Source organism: Branchiostoma floridae, chromosome 4 (assembly GCF_000003815.2).
Source record: "Branchiostoma floridae strain S238N-H82 chromosome 4, Bfl_VNyyK, whole genome shotgun sequence".
Classification (NCBI taxonomy): domain Eukaryota; kingdom Metazoa; phylum Chordata; class Leptocardii; order Amphioxiformes; family Branchiostomatidae; genus Branchiostoma; species Branchiostoma floridae.
Window position 1 is genome coordinate 8,967,829 of NC_049982.1, and position 20,963 is coordinate 8,988,791.

At 42.2% G+C, this 20,963-nt stretch overlaps 1 protein-coding gene across 2 annotated transcripts; it reads right to left on the reverse strand.

Moving 5' to 3' along the window:
- Positions 1-406: 406 nt before the first annotated feature.
- On the reverse strand, positions 407-18,468 carry LOC118415053 (blastula protease 10-like). 2 transcript variants are annotated; one of them, XM_035819433.1, is made up of 10 exons: positions 18,348-18,468; positions 5,453-5,554; positions 4,948-5,065; positions 4,330-4,468; positions 3,800-3,884; positions 3,544-3,656; positions 3,188-3,278; positions 2,747-2,879; positions 2,076-2,231; positions 407-1,768 (listed from the first exon to the last, which is right to left on the reverse strand). In XM_035819433.1, the coding sequence occupies exons 1-10, from the start codon at positions 18,441-18,443 to the stop codon at positions 1,521-1,523; spliced, it is 1,281 nt and encodes a 426-aa protein (XP_035675326.1). In that variant the 5' UTR covers positions 18,444-18,468; the 3' UTR covers positions 407-1,520. The 2 variants fall into 2 exon arrangements, with proteins under 2 accessions (XP_035675326.1, XP_035675325.1); XM_035819432.1 differs by lacking the exon at positions 18,348-18,468 and adding an exon at positions 12,407-12,623.
- Between the last annotated feature and the right edge of the window lie 2,495 nt (positions 18,469-20,963).

The following is a 20,963-nucleotide window of genomic DNA, read 5'->3' on the forward strand; positions in this document are numbered from 1 at the left end:
GTGAAAAAAAATATTCACTAAATACATTTCAGGATATTTTCACAATTGTCAGTTTTGTATCTCATTGGAATCATGGTCGTAATATATCAAGATACAAGTGTTTTGTACATGTGTTGTCGTCTTCTTTATCATAAAGAAATGCTGCTTGGAACTTATTTGCTTACATCGTAATTAAAAAAGGGGGTTTATAGATGGTGAGGAAATAAGTGATTGGGTGAGTGAGCGAGAGAGCGAGTGAGACAAAGATTGAGCCAGTGATTTATAGTGTGCGTGAGTGAGTGAGTGAGTGAGTGAGTGAGTGAGTGAGTGAGTGAGAGATTGAACCAGTGATTGTGTGAATGGGTGAATGGCAGTGTGCGTAAGGGAGAGTGTATGTGTGTGTAAAAGAAAGCAGACATCCACACAATTTTTTCTATGCTAATTTAATGCCCAATTCTTCCACCATACCATTCTTATCGTAAGGCATCGTAGGGTATTGATTAAGTATAAAAAATAAAACGATATATACACAACAATGATAGAAATTGTTATGACAAAGTCAGTTGTTATGACAAAGTCAATTGATAACAGCCAACTCCATTTGAAAATCGACGCTTATTTGCTTATGTCGTTTAGAGACAACACAGTCTAGTTAGAAAGTTTGGGGTTTGGACTGGCTTTTTGTACAAATGATATCGAACTTGAATACAGCACACATGATATAAATATACGGGCTAAAGACATAAGAAGCACCTATCATATATAATAGGAAATAGTTCTGACAGTACTGATGATAGACTAATAAATTCAAACTTAACTGGAGGGGCTCACTGCGTTGCAAACAGAAGTTACAATCTACCTAGCATAACATGTACATTTTCTTACGTAAATGTGTTTTGCAGTTAGCATTGAATAAATATAAGATACATATATAATACTAAAACATCTTTAGATAACAGAGCTGCCACCAAAGAAACCCAAAAGGCCTGAATAGGAAGTAGAACATCATCTAGTTCACAATGTTGAATTTCACCTCTACTAGAAACAACTTACCCTGCTTTCCCCTACACTATGTACCTCTGGTCTGCTAGATTTCAACATTTAATCCATTGCCGAACCATTATACCGATGTTAAAAAGTTGTAAGTGTATCTTTCGGGGCAGACGCATGATGTACGCATTCCAAAGGCACCGAAGCGTTGCCCGCCGTCCTCGAAAGAAGCCTTGTTAGCACCATATTCCAGAACAAAGTGTCTTTGTTAGGTCCATTTTTTTTCTGCGAAAAGAACATACCACAAATAACCTTTCCCATGAATAAAATGACGTCTTGTGTTTGTTGTTTGCATGAGAACAGCATTTAGAGTGAAAGTTCATCTGAGTTGACCAACTGCTGACGTCACTCGTGAGACAGGTCACGTGTCCAGGGAGATTGGTTCAGAGAGTTGAAGACGGCTAAGTGATTCAGGTGAAGTGTTTTAATTGGAGAGGAATTCCAAATTTTCCACAAGGTACAAAACTTGCATTCGTAAGCGTGGTCCTATCTCATGGACACCTGGGTATATCACAGTACTCCCAGAAGACCCGGATGTCCGACACGTAGCACCAGGGCTGGGGACTGCCAGCGTACGGGTTCCGGCAGTAGTTGTGGTTGCCGATCCCGCCGGCGGAGTTGGGGTAGGTGAGGGTGGAGACGTCCCGGTCGAGCGTGTGGGCCCAGTTCATGCAGGTGTGTCCGCTGCGCGTCCAGCTGCGCGTGCCGCGGTACGTGGTTCCCGTGTTCTCGTAGCAGTCTGAAAGGTAAGCATGCAGATTTGATCAAGAGCTGAACAAAACTTGAAGAAGCTAGGGGTCTATGTATAGAGGTACTTGTTTGTTAGTAAAATGTCAGATTCCAATCACTCAATTTTCAAAATTCATCAACAAAACATTTTCCTTTACCTTGTCCTTGTGCACTATCGCTTGTTGCTGCATTTATGCATACGTCAATTATTTGATGCAGATAATGAGCCTATAGCATATCAAAAGCTTTATATTCAAATATTTTCATTCTTGTTGCCGTTTACTGCGTATTTCTTGGTATTGATACCATACGCTTACCTAAGTAGTGACCGCCGTAACCATGCACCATCTGAATAGCATTGTTCTGCGGACATTCCTTGGCGCCCAACCCGTGATAGTTGGGGCAGAGACAGCGGCAGGACGGGCCGAGGAAGCTGTTGGGGTAGTCACATCGCAGGTAATACGGGCAGCGGGCTGGGGGCAGAAGAATATAAAGATGATATTAAAGAAATGCAGAAACGTGCAATAATCATAGATTATTAACGTAATTAATCTGATTTGAACACTAAGAATGAGAACAATATTTTCAATATTCTACATAGTCTTGGCACGTAGGTCGTAGGGATCTACGACGAAATGGATGAAATTACAAGCAGTAAATGGCAAGGTCAAAGGGTAGTTTCACGAGATCCATCAAGAGATCTTGGTGGATCATAGCATGTTGTAGCTTAATCTCCAGACAGATCTTGCTGTGGCATAAGATAGTATCATAAGCTTGGGAAGGAGTTTAGCTGGCAAAGGAGTTTCATTGTCCTTCGCTGTGGACAATAAAACTCCTCTGCCGGCTTAACCCCTTCCCAAGCTTACATGTATGATACTATCTTATGCCACAGCAAGATCTGTCTTGTGATTAGTTGTAGCTATCATTGACGTAATCACGAACGTTAGAAATTCAACATATTGGCACCATTTTCAGGGTTTTCCATTACCTGCACAGCTGTACATGTCGTTGGTCATCTTGATGTCGTAGTACGACAGGGAGATCCTCTGGCCGATGATGTTCTGGTAGGACGGATCATGTGTCCGGATGGTGAGTCGGGTCTTAGAATCCCACGAGAACTCCTGAAAACAATGAACAAACTACAAGTAAATTTCTTGATCAAAATTATGTCAGTCAGTATGATTGTATATGAGACTGCTAAATCAGAATTCCGGTATCAACTATGAGAACTCATTTTTAATGCCGTCATCACTTTGTTGCAGTACGTATATATATATACTAGTATATATATATGTATGTATAGATTTATGTATATCATACAAGAATGTCGCGGTCTTTTTTCCAAATTCTTTTTCTAGTACCACAAACAAAAAACATATCAGGGTACGTTTGGAAGGAGATAATCCTTTCCAGATAAAATGTAGCTTACGTTGTCGGAGTAATGCATGATGGACAGGTAGTCGTACGGAATGTCGTACGTCTCGATCATGTTCCAGTAGAACTTTGAGAAATGGCGGTATCTGCAAGATAGAAGAGAACATGATGTATAAATCAACTGTTAGGCTATTTACTGAACAAAAGGTATGTCGTTGCTACATTACATTCATTTAATAGCTTTTAGATCCTGGACAAACCTTAAAGATCTGGAAGGCTGCTGATAAGTCCACCAAATGCTGAACATTGCCATTTCCTTTAATAAGCGATCTCATCTCAGCAAGTTTTAAAACAAACAAATACAGCAATTTCATTTGAAATATCCCAACAGGCGGTCATGTTGGAACCCACCTGCCCCACCGGATGTTGTCCCACTCTATGGTGACGTGGTCATCTCTGTCCGGTCGCGCATGCTCGTGGAAGAACCCGATAGCGTGTCCGATCTCGTGCATGGCGATGGCGACCTGCAACAGTCATAGGAATGATGAAAGGTATCGCGAAAAGGAACACTAACAAAAGGAATTGAAAGAGATGGACAGATTCATGTACACAGAGAACGGTTATAACATGATTTTTTTTGTCAAGAGACAATCTGAAAATTACTTACCCCGTTTTTGTTTTGTAAACACTCGTTATCCAGTGACAACTTCTGCTCGGGAGTCCACCAGAACATCCCCACCTTACTCCAACAGCTGTTGTCAGGTGAATACACTAAGATTTAGTACTGGTTTTGTCATTATATTCTCAGTTTTATCATATCATTAACAGGTTACCGTCCCTTCAAAAGTTATAAAGGGAGTTTTAGAAGACCCCACCAGACAGAGCCATTGTCCTTCCATTAGTGCAAGAGGCTAACAATGTGTATATCTACTAGTAATTTGGTGACTAGATCATTGTCATTACAACTTCAGTAAAGAAACGCTGATTAATTTATTACATATTTAAATAGCTTTGAGCTTTATTCCAACACAAGAAAAACATTCACCATGAATCAGTCAGCTGATGAAGGTCGACTGAAACTTCATGGTGAGAGTTTTCGTTGTGTTGGCTCAAAAATGTTTAACTATGGATACTATCAACACAGATGAGTCTTCATTCAAATATTAGTTGATTGCATAATTTATCAACAAAACTGACCCGCCGCTCTTGACAAAGTGGATGTAGTTATTGGTTGTTATGATGTTTTCTTGAGGGTTGTCTTTGGCCACGAACTTCAGACACGTGTGCTCCTCCCAGCGCCGCATGGCCTGGTGTACGATGTCCTTGTCAGAATCACCTGCAGACGGAAGAGGTACAAACAGGTGTAACAGGTGCAAACAGGTGTTCAGTTGCAAGCAGGTGTAACAGGTGCATACAAACGGAACAGATGCAAATAGATGTGACTGGGAAGTTTTGCAAGAACTGGTTACTTGAAGACTGGCAATGATGTTTGGCAGTTTGCTCATGGTGGTAATTACAATGATAATGCTGCCGATGATGACGATGGCTATGATCAGCACGGTGATCATTGTTACCGATGTGGTGATGGCTGGCATACAATATAGTAGAAACTAATACAGTGCACCATTTGCTGATAATCTCCATGAAAAATGCCGGGTATTGTTTCCGGCATGTCTGGGTCTATGCGTCTGTGTGTGACAGTCTGTGTTTCAGGTTAGTTGTATTCAGCCCTCGAACTCTGTGTGGCCGGGATTCTGAAATCTGAATAATCAACAATAAGATACCAAATGATCATGAACAGACGGTTTGACTCACTGAAAGACTCCTCGAATGTGTAGGGAATGGTGGCGTAGGGCCATCGCATGTGCTGATGGCGGATAGCCTTCCTCTTACTGCGGCGATGCACGACATTCTCTGGGGCTGCACTTTCGGACTGTGGGAAACAACAATGATATGATTCAACTCTGCAGGACAAACCGCTAGCTTTACTACATGATAGCCAAAGTAGCTAGCTATGTTACCATCAAGCTTATTAATTGTTACTAAATAAAACTCATAAAGAAGCGTCAATGCTCCAAGTTAATGGTTCATATATCACATGATATTCGATTTGCTTAATAGTATTAGAAAGTAACCGCATTCATTCAACATATTCATAAAGGAGGGAGGTGAATCAATTAACTAGTTTACCAATACAAAAAATGAGAAAAATGGTAGCAACAAAAATGCGATGTTTTTGCAACACATTCAAAAGCACTTGATATGGGATGGTTTAACTCAATATGTGATCAAGTGAACCAAAAGAAATTTTGCTCTGTACCTGTTTGACTCGTCTCCCGGCAACCACCAGGGCATCTCCGTGCGTCGTCATCCAACGATCATGCAACCGCAAGGCCTGCTGGTAGTAGCCAAGTGGGTAGCCCTGTAGAAAAACGTCAGGAGGATTTAAAAAGTACATATGTCACGATGAGCGACGCTTAAAACAATAAGGCGAACATGAAATTTAGTTCATCACAAAGGAAAAGATCAGGGGAAAAGAACATGCATCTGTGGCAAAGAGCGATTTTCCTCTCTGCATTTTGGTTAATGAGTAGTTGATTGTCACATTGAACGAGTAAGATGGTTTCCATTTGCTACGCCTGGTAGCAAAACTGGTAGTACACGTAAACATAAGTTTAAAATCTGATTGTTATAGAAGATTGTCACGCTACAGATTTAGATAATTGTGGCAAATACAAATAAAAATCCAAACCCCATTGAGTGTAGCAACCAATATAAGTATACAAAGTCATGGTTGAGCGTAGTTTGAAACAGGCGTGTGTCGTTTGTCATAGACATCCTGTACCGTCAGTTACCACGGAGCCCAATTAAGGTCAAATCGGTGGGCAAAGATCGCGGAGTCAGTCCCAGATTGATCGGGGGGCTTACACACTTCTGTCATCAATTAGTGGGAGCACGACCGAGCAATTGGTTCGTTGCATATATCATTCTTTCAGGAGCATAAACAAGAAACACTGGCGTCGGGTGGAAAATCCTACATAAGAGGTCTAAGTCAAATGTTGCATTAAGCTTGGTGACATTGATCGAAGTAGGCTTTGGTGGATTTTCCCAGATTCGTTATACATGATCATGCCAGTAAGGACCAAAGTCAATGTGAATTGTGAGGCCTTTTGGACACTAATGGGAATGTCAGACACGTGAACTTATATCTAAATCTGGGATACAAAATTAAAATCAAGCAAATAGCAGTTCCTGAAATAACACTAAGCCAATGTATAACTGTGTCTCGTTCACTTAGCATTCAGAACTGCATGACATAATAAATGTGATTCCAAGACTCGATAGCTACAAATGATGCCGAAACATTACAGGTGCTTCGGACATAAAGGTATTCATTCCTTCCCGCCTACCTTCAAGTACATTTCACCAGTTAAGCATACCCACAGAGCACTGGACTCCGAACACAAGGATAATATGAAGGTAAGCTGAAGAAGAGTCGGTTAAGAAGTGGCTGAAGGAAACTCCTACAAATACTATAACAGTAGATTCTGTTCTATCTTATTCCCTTGACAACAGGCTGAATCCTACTTTCTCCTCTCTTAAGGTGTATGTTCTAAGAAAATAAGATTGATATCTCACGAAAACAAAATCAAGGTGCTGGTCAGAATCTAGGCTTTCTCATTATAATCATCACCAGAAAACGTCCCTTTGACATCCATGACGTCAGTGAAGCAGATATGTCGTCAGACATACTCCAGACGACAACTCTTCCATCTGATACAAGTTTGTCCGCGGAATCACACACGATTTTTATGGTATGAGCACTGATTATCCTGTGTGCGTTTGTTGTGCGTTGTACGGCACAAAAAACTTTCTTCTTATGACTCAGATAAATGTTGGGTCAGGCAAAAAAAGGTGTTCTAAATCATTATCGTTACTACATTTTGTAAGCAAATGATACCTTGAATTTTGGTACAATCAAGTAGACACTACAGATGTTTCGATGCACAAACTAAGGGCAAATGGGTGCCAGGATAGGTTAGTTTTGATATAATGTCTTACAGGAATACTGTGTTTGGTAGGTTAATTTGAGTCCCGAACTTTTGGCAGGTTGACACGTCTTGTGCTTGGTGTGGCATGGCTAACTTGTTCCAGAAAGATTTATCATTTGCAGTCGTTATGGAATGCTCTAGGTCTAGCCATGTGTCAAGTGTAGACATACGCCCCCGTCAATATTTAAAAAAAAACTAAGTTAGCTTTGCTATGGTCTTCAACGGCGAAGACACTTGTCGACTTTGAACCTCTGGGATGAGAAACCCGTTAAGGGTTAACCGGATTCAGTCGTGACCTGTTCCGGGGTTTCTTGGGTCTAGAAAGATGCTTGCTTGATTACACACTGCCGTCTTCTCTGTCAAACTACCGTTCAAAGGTTAACGTAAGTCATTTGTGACTATTTTGCACGCTTGACACCGACACAAACCAGGGAGAAGTCTGCGGTTTGAGCTAAACAAGAAGCGGATGTGATCAGGGCCTACCGTCCTCACAGTCAAGCTTCTGTTCCCTGCGCGCCGGTATCATACAGTCATCTTCACAGTGCACTATTTTAATAAGGGAACGTCAAATCTAATTTTTACTACTAGTCGGTGATACATTGGGCGTAACAACAACATGAAAATGGCACAACTGTACGCCTATTCTATTTTGTTATTCCAGATCAAAAGTGGAATGTGATGTTGAAATGACGATTTCTCAACATGAATCCAGGCTCAGGTGTTTATTACTGATCACGTATAGAATGAGAAGGAAACACGCAGTTGTCATTTCAAGAACACATTATCTACGCCTCCGTGTGTCAATACTGTCATAGTTTCCGTTGGTATTGGTGCTGCAGAGGGATGAATTGCCTTCACGTATGCCTCTTGGTAGAGCTTCCAGCTTGGCGCTGCTTTACGATTCCCCATCGGCAACTGTCACGTCTGGACCGAGTTTTACACAGATTGCTACGCACGGCTTCAACTTTGTTCTATATAACCAATCAGTTAACGTTGTCTCAAAGCACAGCTCAGTTCAGTTCATCCTCATATGAGAAGCACAGGGCATGCATTTGCGATGCTTTTCAAGCTCCTGTTTTAGCATCCGCTTTCAAATGTGCATTTTAATTTCAAAGACGGATCATACTTGCATCGCAAATTTAGATAACAATAAAAACAATAATATAGTAATAACAATAGTAATAACAGTCATGTGAATTGTTTGTTGATAAAAAGGGACTGTGAGAAGGGTTCGTTCGATACATGACTATAAAACAACCCTGTCCTTCCACTGCGCCTGTTCTTAACACTTTTCTTACCAGACGACTCAAAGGCGGACCACACAGATGGCGTTTGTAGTCTCAGATAGCGGTCTTTCCAAGCACCGAAAGGTCCTTGAAGAACAAGTGAATCCAGATCCACATTTGTGCAACATTACGTTCAACCGATGTGGTCAGCTCTATCCACCCGTGCGCTCGTATCTGATGTTCCCCAGTAGGCTCCAACAAGACATCGTCAGACGATAAATGCTTGGGAACCGGACGTTGGTTCTCACTCTAAAGGCGGCTCTAATGTTTATCTGCCTTTAGAGCGATAAAGACTTCTCTTGGGCAAACCCCTTATTCACTCAATTACACGATGCATCATTTTATTCTATAAGCGAATATGGATGACAGTATTTAAGAGCGTTACACCAAAGCTAATTTTTATGACCCTTCAATGTTTCTAAAAGTTGTTTTATAATGTACTTCTAATGCATTGCAATTGCTCTCTTTCCAGTCTTATAGTAAGTTACACAAGGTACAGGCACATTCTACCATGATTCCATGACTTGTGGTGACAATACTTGAGGCTCCTGCAATTCAAGTAGGACAGTAGTTCAAGACAAGAGATCGAGAGGGTAATCCCGGGTCGTCCTCTTCAGACAGACCGCCCAGACCTTAGCCTGGTCCTAAAACCGCCGGAGGCGCCGGAAACTCAAAGGGTTTAAACTCAAGCCTGAGTATGTCCGCTGACATCTCCCCCACCACGTTTGCCTGCAATTACTACCAACATTTGTTCAGTATTTGTTACCTCTAATGTGGTGATTTTGTATGATTGAATTTAATTCCGTACATAGCGAATCAACGACTCACATACGTGAACCGTTCATGTATATAGGTTACGAGGACACCTGTGAGTTAGAGTAGTTCCAGTTTACCATCCAATTTACGAAGTGCTTTGCTTTTTGCAGTATCGAGGTCAGTAATTGGAGGTTTTTCCCTGCTGTGGAGGGCAGGGGTGAGACAGGTCCGTTGTAACAAGATAAAGACTGGGTTGATATAGTTCACATGGCCAGGAACTGCAGTTGTAAGGACATAAGTATAAACGCAACCGTTTAAAATACAACCACATGGTGGTAATTCTGTCTTTCAAGGTTCGGACACTATTCAAAGGACAAGGTAAAGTAATTCTTCGGGCAAAACTTAAGTAATAGGAAGGAGAAGGTTACAATTGAATGGCAATATTCAAACACACAGGGATTTTCCACCAGAGTACTAGTATATCAGAATGCTAGTAATTGTACAAGTATTGCCAGTAACCATTTGCTCTTCTGTACTGTAAGACAGTTGCACTAATTCTACCTTGCCCATTGACGGACCGTTCTTGTATATCTAACCGATTGCTCCCTTCCTTTCTTCTCAAATTTCTCTCATGTTTAGACGCAGTACAGACATTAATTTTCCCCATGCCCAACACCTTCTGCAGAAAGGTGAACACCAAAGAGACAAGAAGGCGCACCACAACCATAACTCCCCCGCCGGAGCGACATAAATCAGCTAACCCCCGCTCTCACCTCCAGCCACGAAGGTGTGTTCTTCATTACCAGCCCAAGATCTACCACCATGGCGGGACCCACAAATCTCTCCACAGATCTAGGTGAGAGTCGGCAGAGCGAGTTGGCCTTAGCCAATTACGAACTACAAGACGGATGGATGTCCAACACACACAGGCTGGCAAAACTGGGAACTTGGAGCAATTTGTGACACGGGAAAGCAAGTGTCAAGAACGTGAAAGCATTTTTGAAGGAGGAATGGCGTCAGTTGAGCTGGTGAATTGTAAACGAACGTCTTTTGGTTTACAATCAGTACGATATATCGCTGTGTGTAATGTGCATAGACACAACAAAGATTTACTGGCTGTACACCATACTGGTTGGGAGGGAATTGAGAGAGGTTAGCAAAACTGGCTCTTTTTGAAAGCGTTTTACAAAATGTTGCAAGGCGTGGGTTCAAATCTTTAAAACTTGATGGACATTTGATGACAAGTTATGACCATCAAATCGTACAAACGCCGAGTATCTGCCATCTGCCATCTATGGACAGGAAAAAAATAAGATTTTGCATGTACCTACGAAAATTATTGGAAATCGATCGACAGACCTGATGAATCTGTTTAAGGATCGTTAGGTTTATTTTGGAAAATAATCAAATTATAGCCAAAAGACATCGTCATCGTTGCGAGTCAAATGGTAAAAGGCTACAACACAGTAGCCTCTCCAAACATGAATATCAGAGAGTGGTTGTTACTTCAAAGGAAAGAGAAATCATGTTAGTGTTAATGTTACCTCGGTTTCTTGGAAATGGAATGACAGAGCTACATGTATATATACTAAGGGATACCACTACCTCTCCGTAACAATTGTGAGCTTCCTGTGCACCCACTGCATCAATTAGTCCAAATCAACCTCCTCCATAAAGGACAACCAGACCCCCAAGACGGTCCCCAGAGACCCACACGGTCCCTCTATCTCCCTGGTTGGGCAACAGTGTCACTAAATAACCCTACTCTGTGGCTAATTGTTGTTTGTTCTGCTTAAACGTCTTTCCATGTAATCTAACAGCTTAGAAACTTTCACAACATTCATCTGATCCTTTTCCAATTATGCCTGACGTCCCATTTTGATAATTTAGTTTCACCCAGCTCCGTATCTTTGATGTCGTTCCACACACGTGACTTAATAGGACTATTTCAGAGCCAACAGAAACACCACTTCCTTCAACAATCATGTCCTAAAAGCCGAATATCACCACAAATCTGTTCCACTAAGCTATTGAGACATACAGTCGTCATACCTACCCGATCTGAAAGACTAGCTATTCAATTACGTAGCTCGAAATCCCAAGGGTATCGCCTGTTGGTAGACTCAATTAATCCAATTTTCGACCCTCCCATCTCCTTCCTAGTAACCGCAAAGATGTGATCATAGCGACGCAGACCCAGCTTTTATATGATGTGATCTTGCAAATCCTTTGAAAGCAGTTCCTCGTCACCGAAGTGGTGGTTAACCTTGCTGAAATCCTCCCAAAATACGGGGTTAAACTGCCGACAAGCTCACACGGTGTCTAGTGTTGCTGTGGAAAGGAGCCAAAAAACGTCACCATGCCAGTAGTCCAAAGGGTACTGCTGCAGTGAAAACTGGGATGGTATCACCTAAAACTCACTTCTATACGTCCTTGCTAAGACTCGCTTTCAAAACAAAGATGCTACGGGAGAAAACAAGGTCTAATTCACCTCCTACATGAAATGATTCATACCTGAAACATTGAGGCAATTAAATGTGTAAAGAGAAGTAAACTCTAGGATATATTGGCCTGCCAGGGTCAGTGACTTGGCCTGCAATGTTGGCCGATCCAAAACAGAAGTCATTGTGTGTTTCTATCAACTCATTAAACATTTGGATACTACATGTGGTTACACATGCGTCGTTCATACATAATTATACATGGATATCGTCGGAGATATTCTACTTCCTTTTACTTTCATCTACGGGCGATTTCATCGATATAACCAACATCCCCCTTCCCGATGAGGAGAAGAAACGATTTCCCCTTCGCGCGATCATGGCAAACCCCCACGGCGCAGGGCAAGAGTTCTTGGCGGCGCTCAGAAGGGGCTCCCCCGACGAGACCCAGAGTTAACGTGCCTTGACCGAGTCCACACGTGCTGAAGAATTCTCGCACGTGGCAGTCGATACGTCCCGCTGACCTAGAGAGAAGTGACCGCTGAACTTGCCTCCACATGCCGGCAACACTACCGTGACTTAACGATCTTCTGATTCGTTTTGCCAAATTTAAAAAGTTGCGGTTGCTCCCTCAGGCGGCTGAGAAAACCATGACCTTGACTTCAGAAGATACAATTTAATGCCTATAAAATTCCATTTGTAGCTACTGTTTCGACATGCTTATAAATCACAGGCTCACCTCACTCCTATAGACATTTGTAAACCCGGGATACATCTGTCTAAGTTGTCCCATCCTTGCGGAGACGTTTCCACAGCAAAGAAAGGTGAACAAAAGAACGCAGAGAGCACACATTGTCATGGTGACAACTGGTTACTGGAACTGGACCTTGAAATCGCAAAACTGTCCCAATGTAAGCACAGTACTAGTGCCAACCGTTTTAACACAGCAGGGTAGTCTGCAGAGGCAGGGGTTCTGGCCTTTGAGGAACGATATTATGCTAATGAGATGACGTCAGAGTAAAATTGTTGCCCTTTGGCGAATCAGATGCCTATATTTGCCAAGCTACACTAAGAAGTTTAGTCAGTGCGATAAACTACAGAGGGTGGAAGGGTCATAAAGGCGACTTATTCTGCAGAGAGAAGAAGAAAACACATGGTACAGATTTAGACAGGAACTGCACGACCTTTTTATGGATGTCTGGGAAGTCATTTGATTGACAAGAAAGTTGTAAATCGTAAAGAAAGAAAGCGTTTCTAAAAATGGGCAATGTTTTGACCATTTTTACGAAAAAAAATTACAAATTGCGATCGTTGTAACTGCTCTGAAACCTCCCTAAAATGAAAATTAAGTTGTCACCTGACACTGGACACGAAGGCGGTTATATATCCCGACGGTTCTTGTACGGGAAAGGACACAAGGCTCTCTCTCTATATATATATACCTTAAGTGTCTAACACTTTACCTGACCCTTGAGATGAGGATGGGACTATGTGAGGTGAGGTCTAACACAGGTGTTCTGTAGGTAGTTATGCAATGCGGTGTCAATGTACGGAAGAGGACACGGGAATCTCACCTTTTGACGCGATTCCAGGTTCCCTACAAGAGACAGAAATTAATCTGTCATGCGCTACACTGGTACAGTAGAGGGACTTTGAAACCAACCTGGAGGTACGCCAGGCTACAGGAATGCTACTGGGAAAATGTCAGGTCAAATTTCTGTACAGCACAGACGACATGGTTTATGTGCTATCTAATAAAACATTTACTGTTTTGTAAGTCGCAGACGAGGTGTTTATAGGTCAGTCAGGGAGCACAGATGAAAATAGATGTAGGACCATTCTCCTACGCAGAGGGACCACAGTCGTGTCGAAACTCCGTGTCCCCAACAGGCAGTTAACTAGTGCCGTTGGGGACCGGGCGTAGGACCAACGTAATGTTAAGTTTGATACATTCATCTGTTGTGTACACCGCATGAAAGGTCTAATAAGATCTCCGCGACCTCGTATTTTCGCCAAATGAATGTGTACATTTACAACTGACGTATCCTAAAGGTTCAGAAAAGGCACCTTTTTATTATGTAAATAAGGTCTTCATTTGTATAAATCATATCGGTCAATGATCTTCCTCAAACTCAAATTGTCCAAATAAAGATCGTGTCTAGCAAAAATAGGGACACAATTGTAACATTTCTCAGTTATAATACAAATAAGGCCCCCGATCATTTGCTTTATCCATCTCAAAACGAAATTGATCAAATCAAACGAAATCATGTATACCTTAATTTTAGATCAACTAATGTTGTCCAAACAGTTTTATTTATTGGTTTTGAATAGATAGACTTTGTTGGAGATGCGACAACACCTTGTCACTTAGGTCCATACTTGCGAAATGTTGAAACGGCCTGATATTCTTCGAAAGTAGTAATCTGACTTGTCTTCGTGGTCACGTGGGGACATACACATTACACACACATATTGAGAACGTTACCGACCTCGGCATACCTTCATATCTACAACTGGGGAACATTAGGCGGCCCTACGACCCTCTGGCTGACACCTGGTCAAGGCGTTCACTCAGCAGACCCCTAAGCCATACCTCCAACCCCAGATCTCAAGTGGTTTCATCACCAGCTGCGAGGAGAGATGTGCCCCCCTCTCTCCTCCGTCACATCACCATGGAACGCAATGGACAGGAGAAATCCGCAGCAATTCTTAAAGACACGCAGCGGGTAAGAGGAACATCATTGTGGACAGTTAAACAGGGTACAAAAATCAAAGCCAAACTCTGTACGTGCAATGTGACAGACGTTCAAAATGACTGTTTTCAAGTTCACGGACGCCATAGCTATTGAACACGACAATTAAATTCTAGAATGTCTCATTGCCGAAAACCCAGACAAAATAGTAGAAAGAGGGCGTGAAGCTCTAGAATACACTACTAATCGATGTGAATGCCGCATTCAATGAGTTCACTGGTGGAATGATCAATATCGTAAAAGCTAAATTATTTTAGTTTTTGATACCGCATTTTATATGCATTATCGCTCTCTGAACTATAATGTTTATCTGTGTCAATATATATGTATATATGATATTTCATTCTGTTTCTGAACCTTGAAAGACCAGCCCCGTGCAAGGAGCTAGCTAAAGGGTATCACAATAAACTCCGCCTCACACGGTCCTTCCCGTGAGCTCATCCCTAATAATGAAGAATGGCCTGTGACTTCTCGTCCCCCCAGGGAGATTCCAGACCAACATCTGTCCGACATCTTCTTGTCAGCCCCCGTTACCGTCCGAGAGGACAAGACGCGGTGGTTTATGGCTCAAGTTCGCCGAGTCGAGTCCACGGTCTTGGGAAAACCATGAACTGATTAAAGTGTCGGACATTCCACGGGAAAACCCTGCCCCTTGCCTAAGCCGCCCATAACTTTTAGCAAAAATTAAACGTATGTACCAGAAAACTAACATCATATGTACTTATTGTAGCGTCTTCTTACGAGTCATAACTGAGCATTGCATCTACCGTGCGCAAACGTGCATAGGCACCATACCTGTCCGTATTTCTTTTGCATCATACCCTATCAAGTCTAGCTAGGCCGTGCAATCGTAAATTATTGGATAAAGTCCTCCGGTGGCTTCATCTGAGATGCAGGTAAAAGAACAAATGCTAGATAAGGCTCTTTTGCAGCCGACGTACTCAGCTCCAGCTACAATGCACATATCAAAGTGTTGTCATTTTAACCGTAGTACTAGTTGTACGTGAACGCTTACGGTTTCAACAACTTGCCTCAGACAAAAGGAACAACGTGCATTTACGGGGATCTCTGCCAACTAGTCGACTATTAATCTTTGTGGGAAACAGGCCCAAAATGCTCACCTACATGTCACGCATAAAATGCCGGCTTGCTATATTTTGTGCATTGAAGCGCCATCATGCGATAACTTATATCAATGCACGGACCTGTCCGTAGTCACCTGAAGTTAAGCAAATATGAAAACGCTAGTTTTCCATAAACCTCGTGCCAACGAAGGCTGTGGTTTCTGGGGAAAAAACTAAGGGAGACCACCTATATAGCTGCTAGATCATCAAAGTTGTGCGTTATTATCTGTGCTAATTCAGGACTTAACGGTGGTATTAAGCCTTTGTAAGTATTCAGGTGGGCAACTGTTCTTTCCATACCTGTTAGTATTCACATGTACAATGCTTAACGAGCATATGATCAAAGTCTGATATTGTTATAAACGAACCATCCAGAAATATTAATAAGCGTTATAATTACATGTTCCCCGCTGTTGTAAGCTCACATGCTTACACTGGCTAAATGTATATTCGCCGGATCCCACCAATTGCTATTACACAAGCTGCCTCTGTAACGATCATTTATGGGACTCTCCACACCGATTAGAAGGCTTACGAGGGAGAGGGTGCACACGGGTGTCATCTATCCTGGCTATTATGATACGTGATGTTAATGTCAGATGTACCATTGGTATTACGTTTACATCGAGTACAAAGTAGCGTGATCTATCTGTAAGTACTTAACCACACATTGCGAGCACGTGTAGTCTTCATGATGCCGTAATTACATGTATATACATAGGACTGCAATACTCACTAAAATGCAATGATATTTGAGGTATATTGTATCCCGTAGGATCTGCTCCACAAATCCTATCAACCCAAAACTTATCCCTAAATCATACCTCAGACAATGGCGAGAATATTACCTGCGGGTCCACGCCCCTTGCGACGCTCAGTTCGACATAAGCAAGGTAATGAAAGGGTTGAATGGCTCAGGCACATCCTCAACAGGAAGGTGTATCATCATTTGTACAATAAACTTTAGATTTGGGGGATCGCGTGGATTTTATGTTCGTCGTTATTAGCTTATCACCTAGTAGCTGTGGTATAATTACGGTATCAACGACATTTCTATCTGGACTATCCGAGTCAATTGAAGCGGAAATCCGTAATATATCAAGACTTTCCTGTTAAATGTTACTGATGCATGCACAATAGTTAATACATAGGGCAAAGTGGACAAGGGATAGATGAGGTAAGGTGATACCCACACAGTAAATACAGTAAATACAGTAAGTAATTTCATCACAGAATAGTGGTTTTAGAGCTAAGCCGCCCATGCAGGCGTGTGGGCCAATCCTTGAGGGGCGGGTGAAGAAAGAAGAAAGGAAAGAAAAGCAATGAGCGAAAATAAGTGACAAAAACTAATGAAGCAAAAACAAATGAAAATTTATTTTAATGAAAAGCCGTAGTAGGACTTTAAATGATGTAAACTGTATCTCTGTTATATACTGTGTCTGAACCTTGCCTATTCCCTCATGGAAAACGGCCTGCACACCGATTTGAGCTTTCAAGAATAAACAAAGATTCAAGTAAAACGAAGTAGAAAAATAAACACAAAAGCATGCCAACGTGCACAAAACAAATCGGTGAGAAAACCCAAGAACATGGAACCAAACAAGAAGTAGACTCTGTTTTATTGTGCCGGTACCCTGGTGAGAACCAGGTGTCTGCGTTAATGATAACGAACTAGAAACAAGATGGCACCTGTAACCGGATTAGTAATTACAAGTCAAGGCGTGCGATGAAAAGTCAGTTCTTGTACACGAAAACAGCCGTCTTTTCTGTTGTGCCACACGGTCTATCTCTCCCCAGACTTGTTAATTACTACTCGGGTCGATCCCCGGTTTCCGCCCCGTGCGGTCACCTGTGCTGTATCACACCCTTTTCTTAGTCCCCCTTTCCTTAGACGGCGATCGCGCTGCGCTCTCACTGCGACCTAAAAAGGATATGTGTAACTTTCACTTTCACACTGGGTACACCATACAAAACGTAAAAGTGTGACTGACAAAAAACACAGAAAGTGTAAAAAGATTCTTTTCTATACAATTCGTTGCCGAGGGAGATGTCAAAATTGGGGTCAGAGAGAGAGAGCGCGGTGAGAGCGCCGTCCTAGTGGAAAAGGAGCATTAGTGACTGTGATGCGACTAAAGATTTGACGAATCTCTCAACGAAGCTCATAGATCAAAAGGAATCTTTTTCCTTTTTGTTCCATTGTCTTGTGAAGCATACTTTTGCATCGTGTATCATATCCAAGTTACAAAAATTTCGGGTCACACAAATCTGCTTTTCGTCGCTGTACTGTTGCTGAGTGGTTGTCATCCATTTGTAAAGGGATGTAAACATCAGACAGGTCCTGTAGGCAATGATCTTATCTGAGTCATTCTGTCCAGAGACAATACATGGTGCGTTACGGTAAGCGCCCAGGTACAGGGTCAGTAGGTAACTTCAAACAACTTCATGAAGAAAGGCACTTATGAAGTGAAGAAAGGTATTTTAGTTGTAACAACAGGTAAACAAACTCTTTCTTCCTCTCCATCAGACAACTTTAAGTAGCGAACTCAGTATGCATGAGAAGTTTTGCCCGTGTTGTTTTGTGCAATTCTTTTTGATGACAGTGTCTATCAGAGCACATCGCCCTGCCCTAGCTAGCCAGAGCCACTCACACAGAACCTCGTTAATTTGTGAATTATGAAACAACAGGAAATGGTTGTGTCTGTGAGACGCGCCATGTTCCGTGTGCTGCGCCACGACCAAACTATCTTCAAACATGAGTGAGTTTCTCATACTTTTTAAAAGTATTGGACAACTGTCCTACCTTTGCCTTTGTCTTCCTTCTCCCATGTCGAAGTAACGCAGGTGAGGCCGCACAACTTGCTGCCAGGAAGATCAACAGCAACTTCGAGACAATCATGTCGAAACTTGATTTTCGTTCCTTTTTCCACCAAGCGACGGTAATAAAACTTTACTCTCGTCTTCGTCCAACGTCCACTGTCCCGCTCCTCCTCACCTCATCCGACCACAGAAACGCAGGTATAAATAGTTTCTGTCAAGTCGCTGCTATTGTTCACCAGCTGCGCTGCACAGTGCTTCTAGAATTGATTGTCATCCTTCATACGGGTAAACTACTCCGTCTGACCTTGTGAGTGAATCGACCCAACTTATATGAGGAGGTTCTTATAATGACTTGTCAACAGACGACCTGTCGGGTCAGCCAAGGACCCATAACGTCCCACCTGTTCGCCTAATTACTGCAGATGAAAAGTGGTGATGCGGGAGCTGACTTTTCGGATAAACGATGTGCCGATTGTTTGGATTACATAGAATTTCCGGTACTTTGCACCCATAAGTTCTGTTTTTATTCCTGATTAGGTCCCAGTTTTGTCACAAAAAAGTACGGTGCCGGAGGGCTAAGACCCAGACTTCCTGCGGACTATACCATTCATACAAATGATGGAGGGCGGTATCATTTTTTTTTGCATCATAACGATGTTACCTACCAGGCAATGCGAAATGTGCAAAGTAGTATCTCCGTATGTATCAACTATCTTCTGAGAATTATTTCTGGAAGCTGCAAAAGTAAAAAAAAAAGAAAGAAATGAAACAACCCTAATCTCAACCCCCATAAAGGTGATAACAATGCCAGAAATTTCCCCCGGGGTTGAGAAAGTGCACTTAACCATTCATGGCGAAAATTGCACCATAGATCACGTCATGTCCCCTTACGTAGGGCTCCGCAGATTGGTCGGAAAATAACATCATGCAGACGACATTTTCGTGCACATGTTTCGGGTGGTTAAGATTTCAATCAACCACAACAATAAATCAGGTCAGAGGATTTTACAGATCGCGGCGCGTGTCTTTTCATTACAGATACATGCTGCAGGCTCGTAAGCTTGCTTTATGAAAATCTGAGAGCATTGATCAAATTTGATATCACCCCCTCCCCGCTTGAAATTGAAATTCTAAGCACACCTTTGCTGTATCCAGAACTCTCATCTGTTTGCCCTTTGTACTTGGCGCGAGTCATATTAGTCTTGGATATTTAAGATTCATATTCTAGACGTGCTCTTCTTCATGAACATTCTACAGGGCGTTAACAAGCTACTTATTCATCTCTCGGTGCCACGGAACAGTAGCTTATGATAGACACCAGAGATCCTTCAGGGGTCACGTTGACATTCATTCACAGAGGTGACTCGTTCGTCAGCTGATAATGAACTGCTTGCCGTTATCGAATCGCATCGTTTGAAGGGCGCTTGTGGTAAATCTAGCCTGCCCTACAGGCTCTGGGTGACTGCGTCGGGAGTGAGGAACACTTTTATCAGTGATCTTTCAGTACACCAGGTTCTGGATTCTTATCAAAAAGATCAGAAACATCTTGGCAACACCGTGCTTACAAGTTACAGCACGAATATGAACGATGTTTGTATTACTAGTACTTAGTGATGATAACATATATACACCACCTTTACTCGTTTTCACTGGATGGCCCTGTCGGCCTCAGCCGCGGGCTCCGTTTCCAGAGGTCCAGTGTGGGGGAAAAGGTGGTCACGGGAGTGTAAATAAATTGATACAAAAATAAATAAACAAATATTCTGCATTTAACTAATTCTACTAAGTCACATTCCTAGTACCAAAAATCAACATGCAAAGCTGTCATAATAATATCTTTATTGTGCAACAACTGCACTGCAAGGTACAACGCATGGCATCTATCTACTTCATACAAGTTTGCATAGTATGGGATGAAAATGGTCTTTTACAATCATTGGAAGGATTTCTAGTCATATACTAGCCCTAAAAGTCCTCAGGGACGGAGTATATCTTGCAGCCTCTGTGATGACAAAACAGCTCGATACGCTTAAGGAGATTACTAACAGATAATAATCAATTAATCATCTTCTATGCCGTTTTGTGATGTACGTGAAGTTGAACTTACACCCTGCTAAGACTGCATATTGATTTTTGGGGCCCTGAAACGGGAGTAGAGTTTGTGAGACTCTTTACAACCGGCTTGTACCAGTCACCGGAGTGTCCCTGTGTTCGGGTGTTGTATTGATCACGTGTGCTACACTGAACGAAGATACTGTAAATGTATACATTTTCGCTGTGGTTTTATGTTCGCGGTTTTCGCGTTGCAAATTTACCGCGAACTTAAAACCACCGCGAACATTTTTTCCACAGAAGTAAGAGACTACAGTGCATGGTGCACGTGCTTCCGCGAACTTGAAACCGAGGCGAAAAGTCATTTTCGCTACCACGAAATTAAATCCCCGCGAACTTAAATGCATTTACAGTAATAGAACGTCCAAGCAGATATTGAGAGAGGAAATGGTAACCTTCTCTCCGTTTTCCGACAAGCATGGTTGGTCTATTCATTGGTTCTTTTGGGTGGAGACTTAAAGCCAGCTGTCCCGTACATGGATATTTA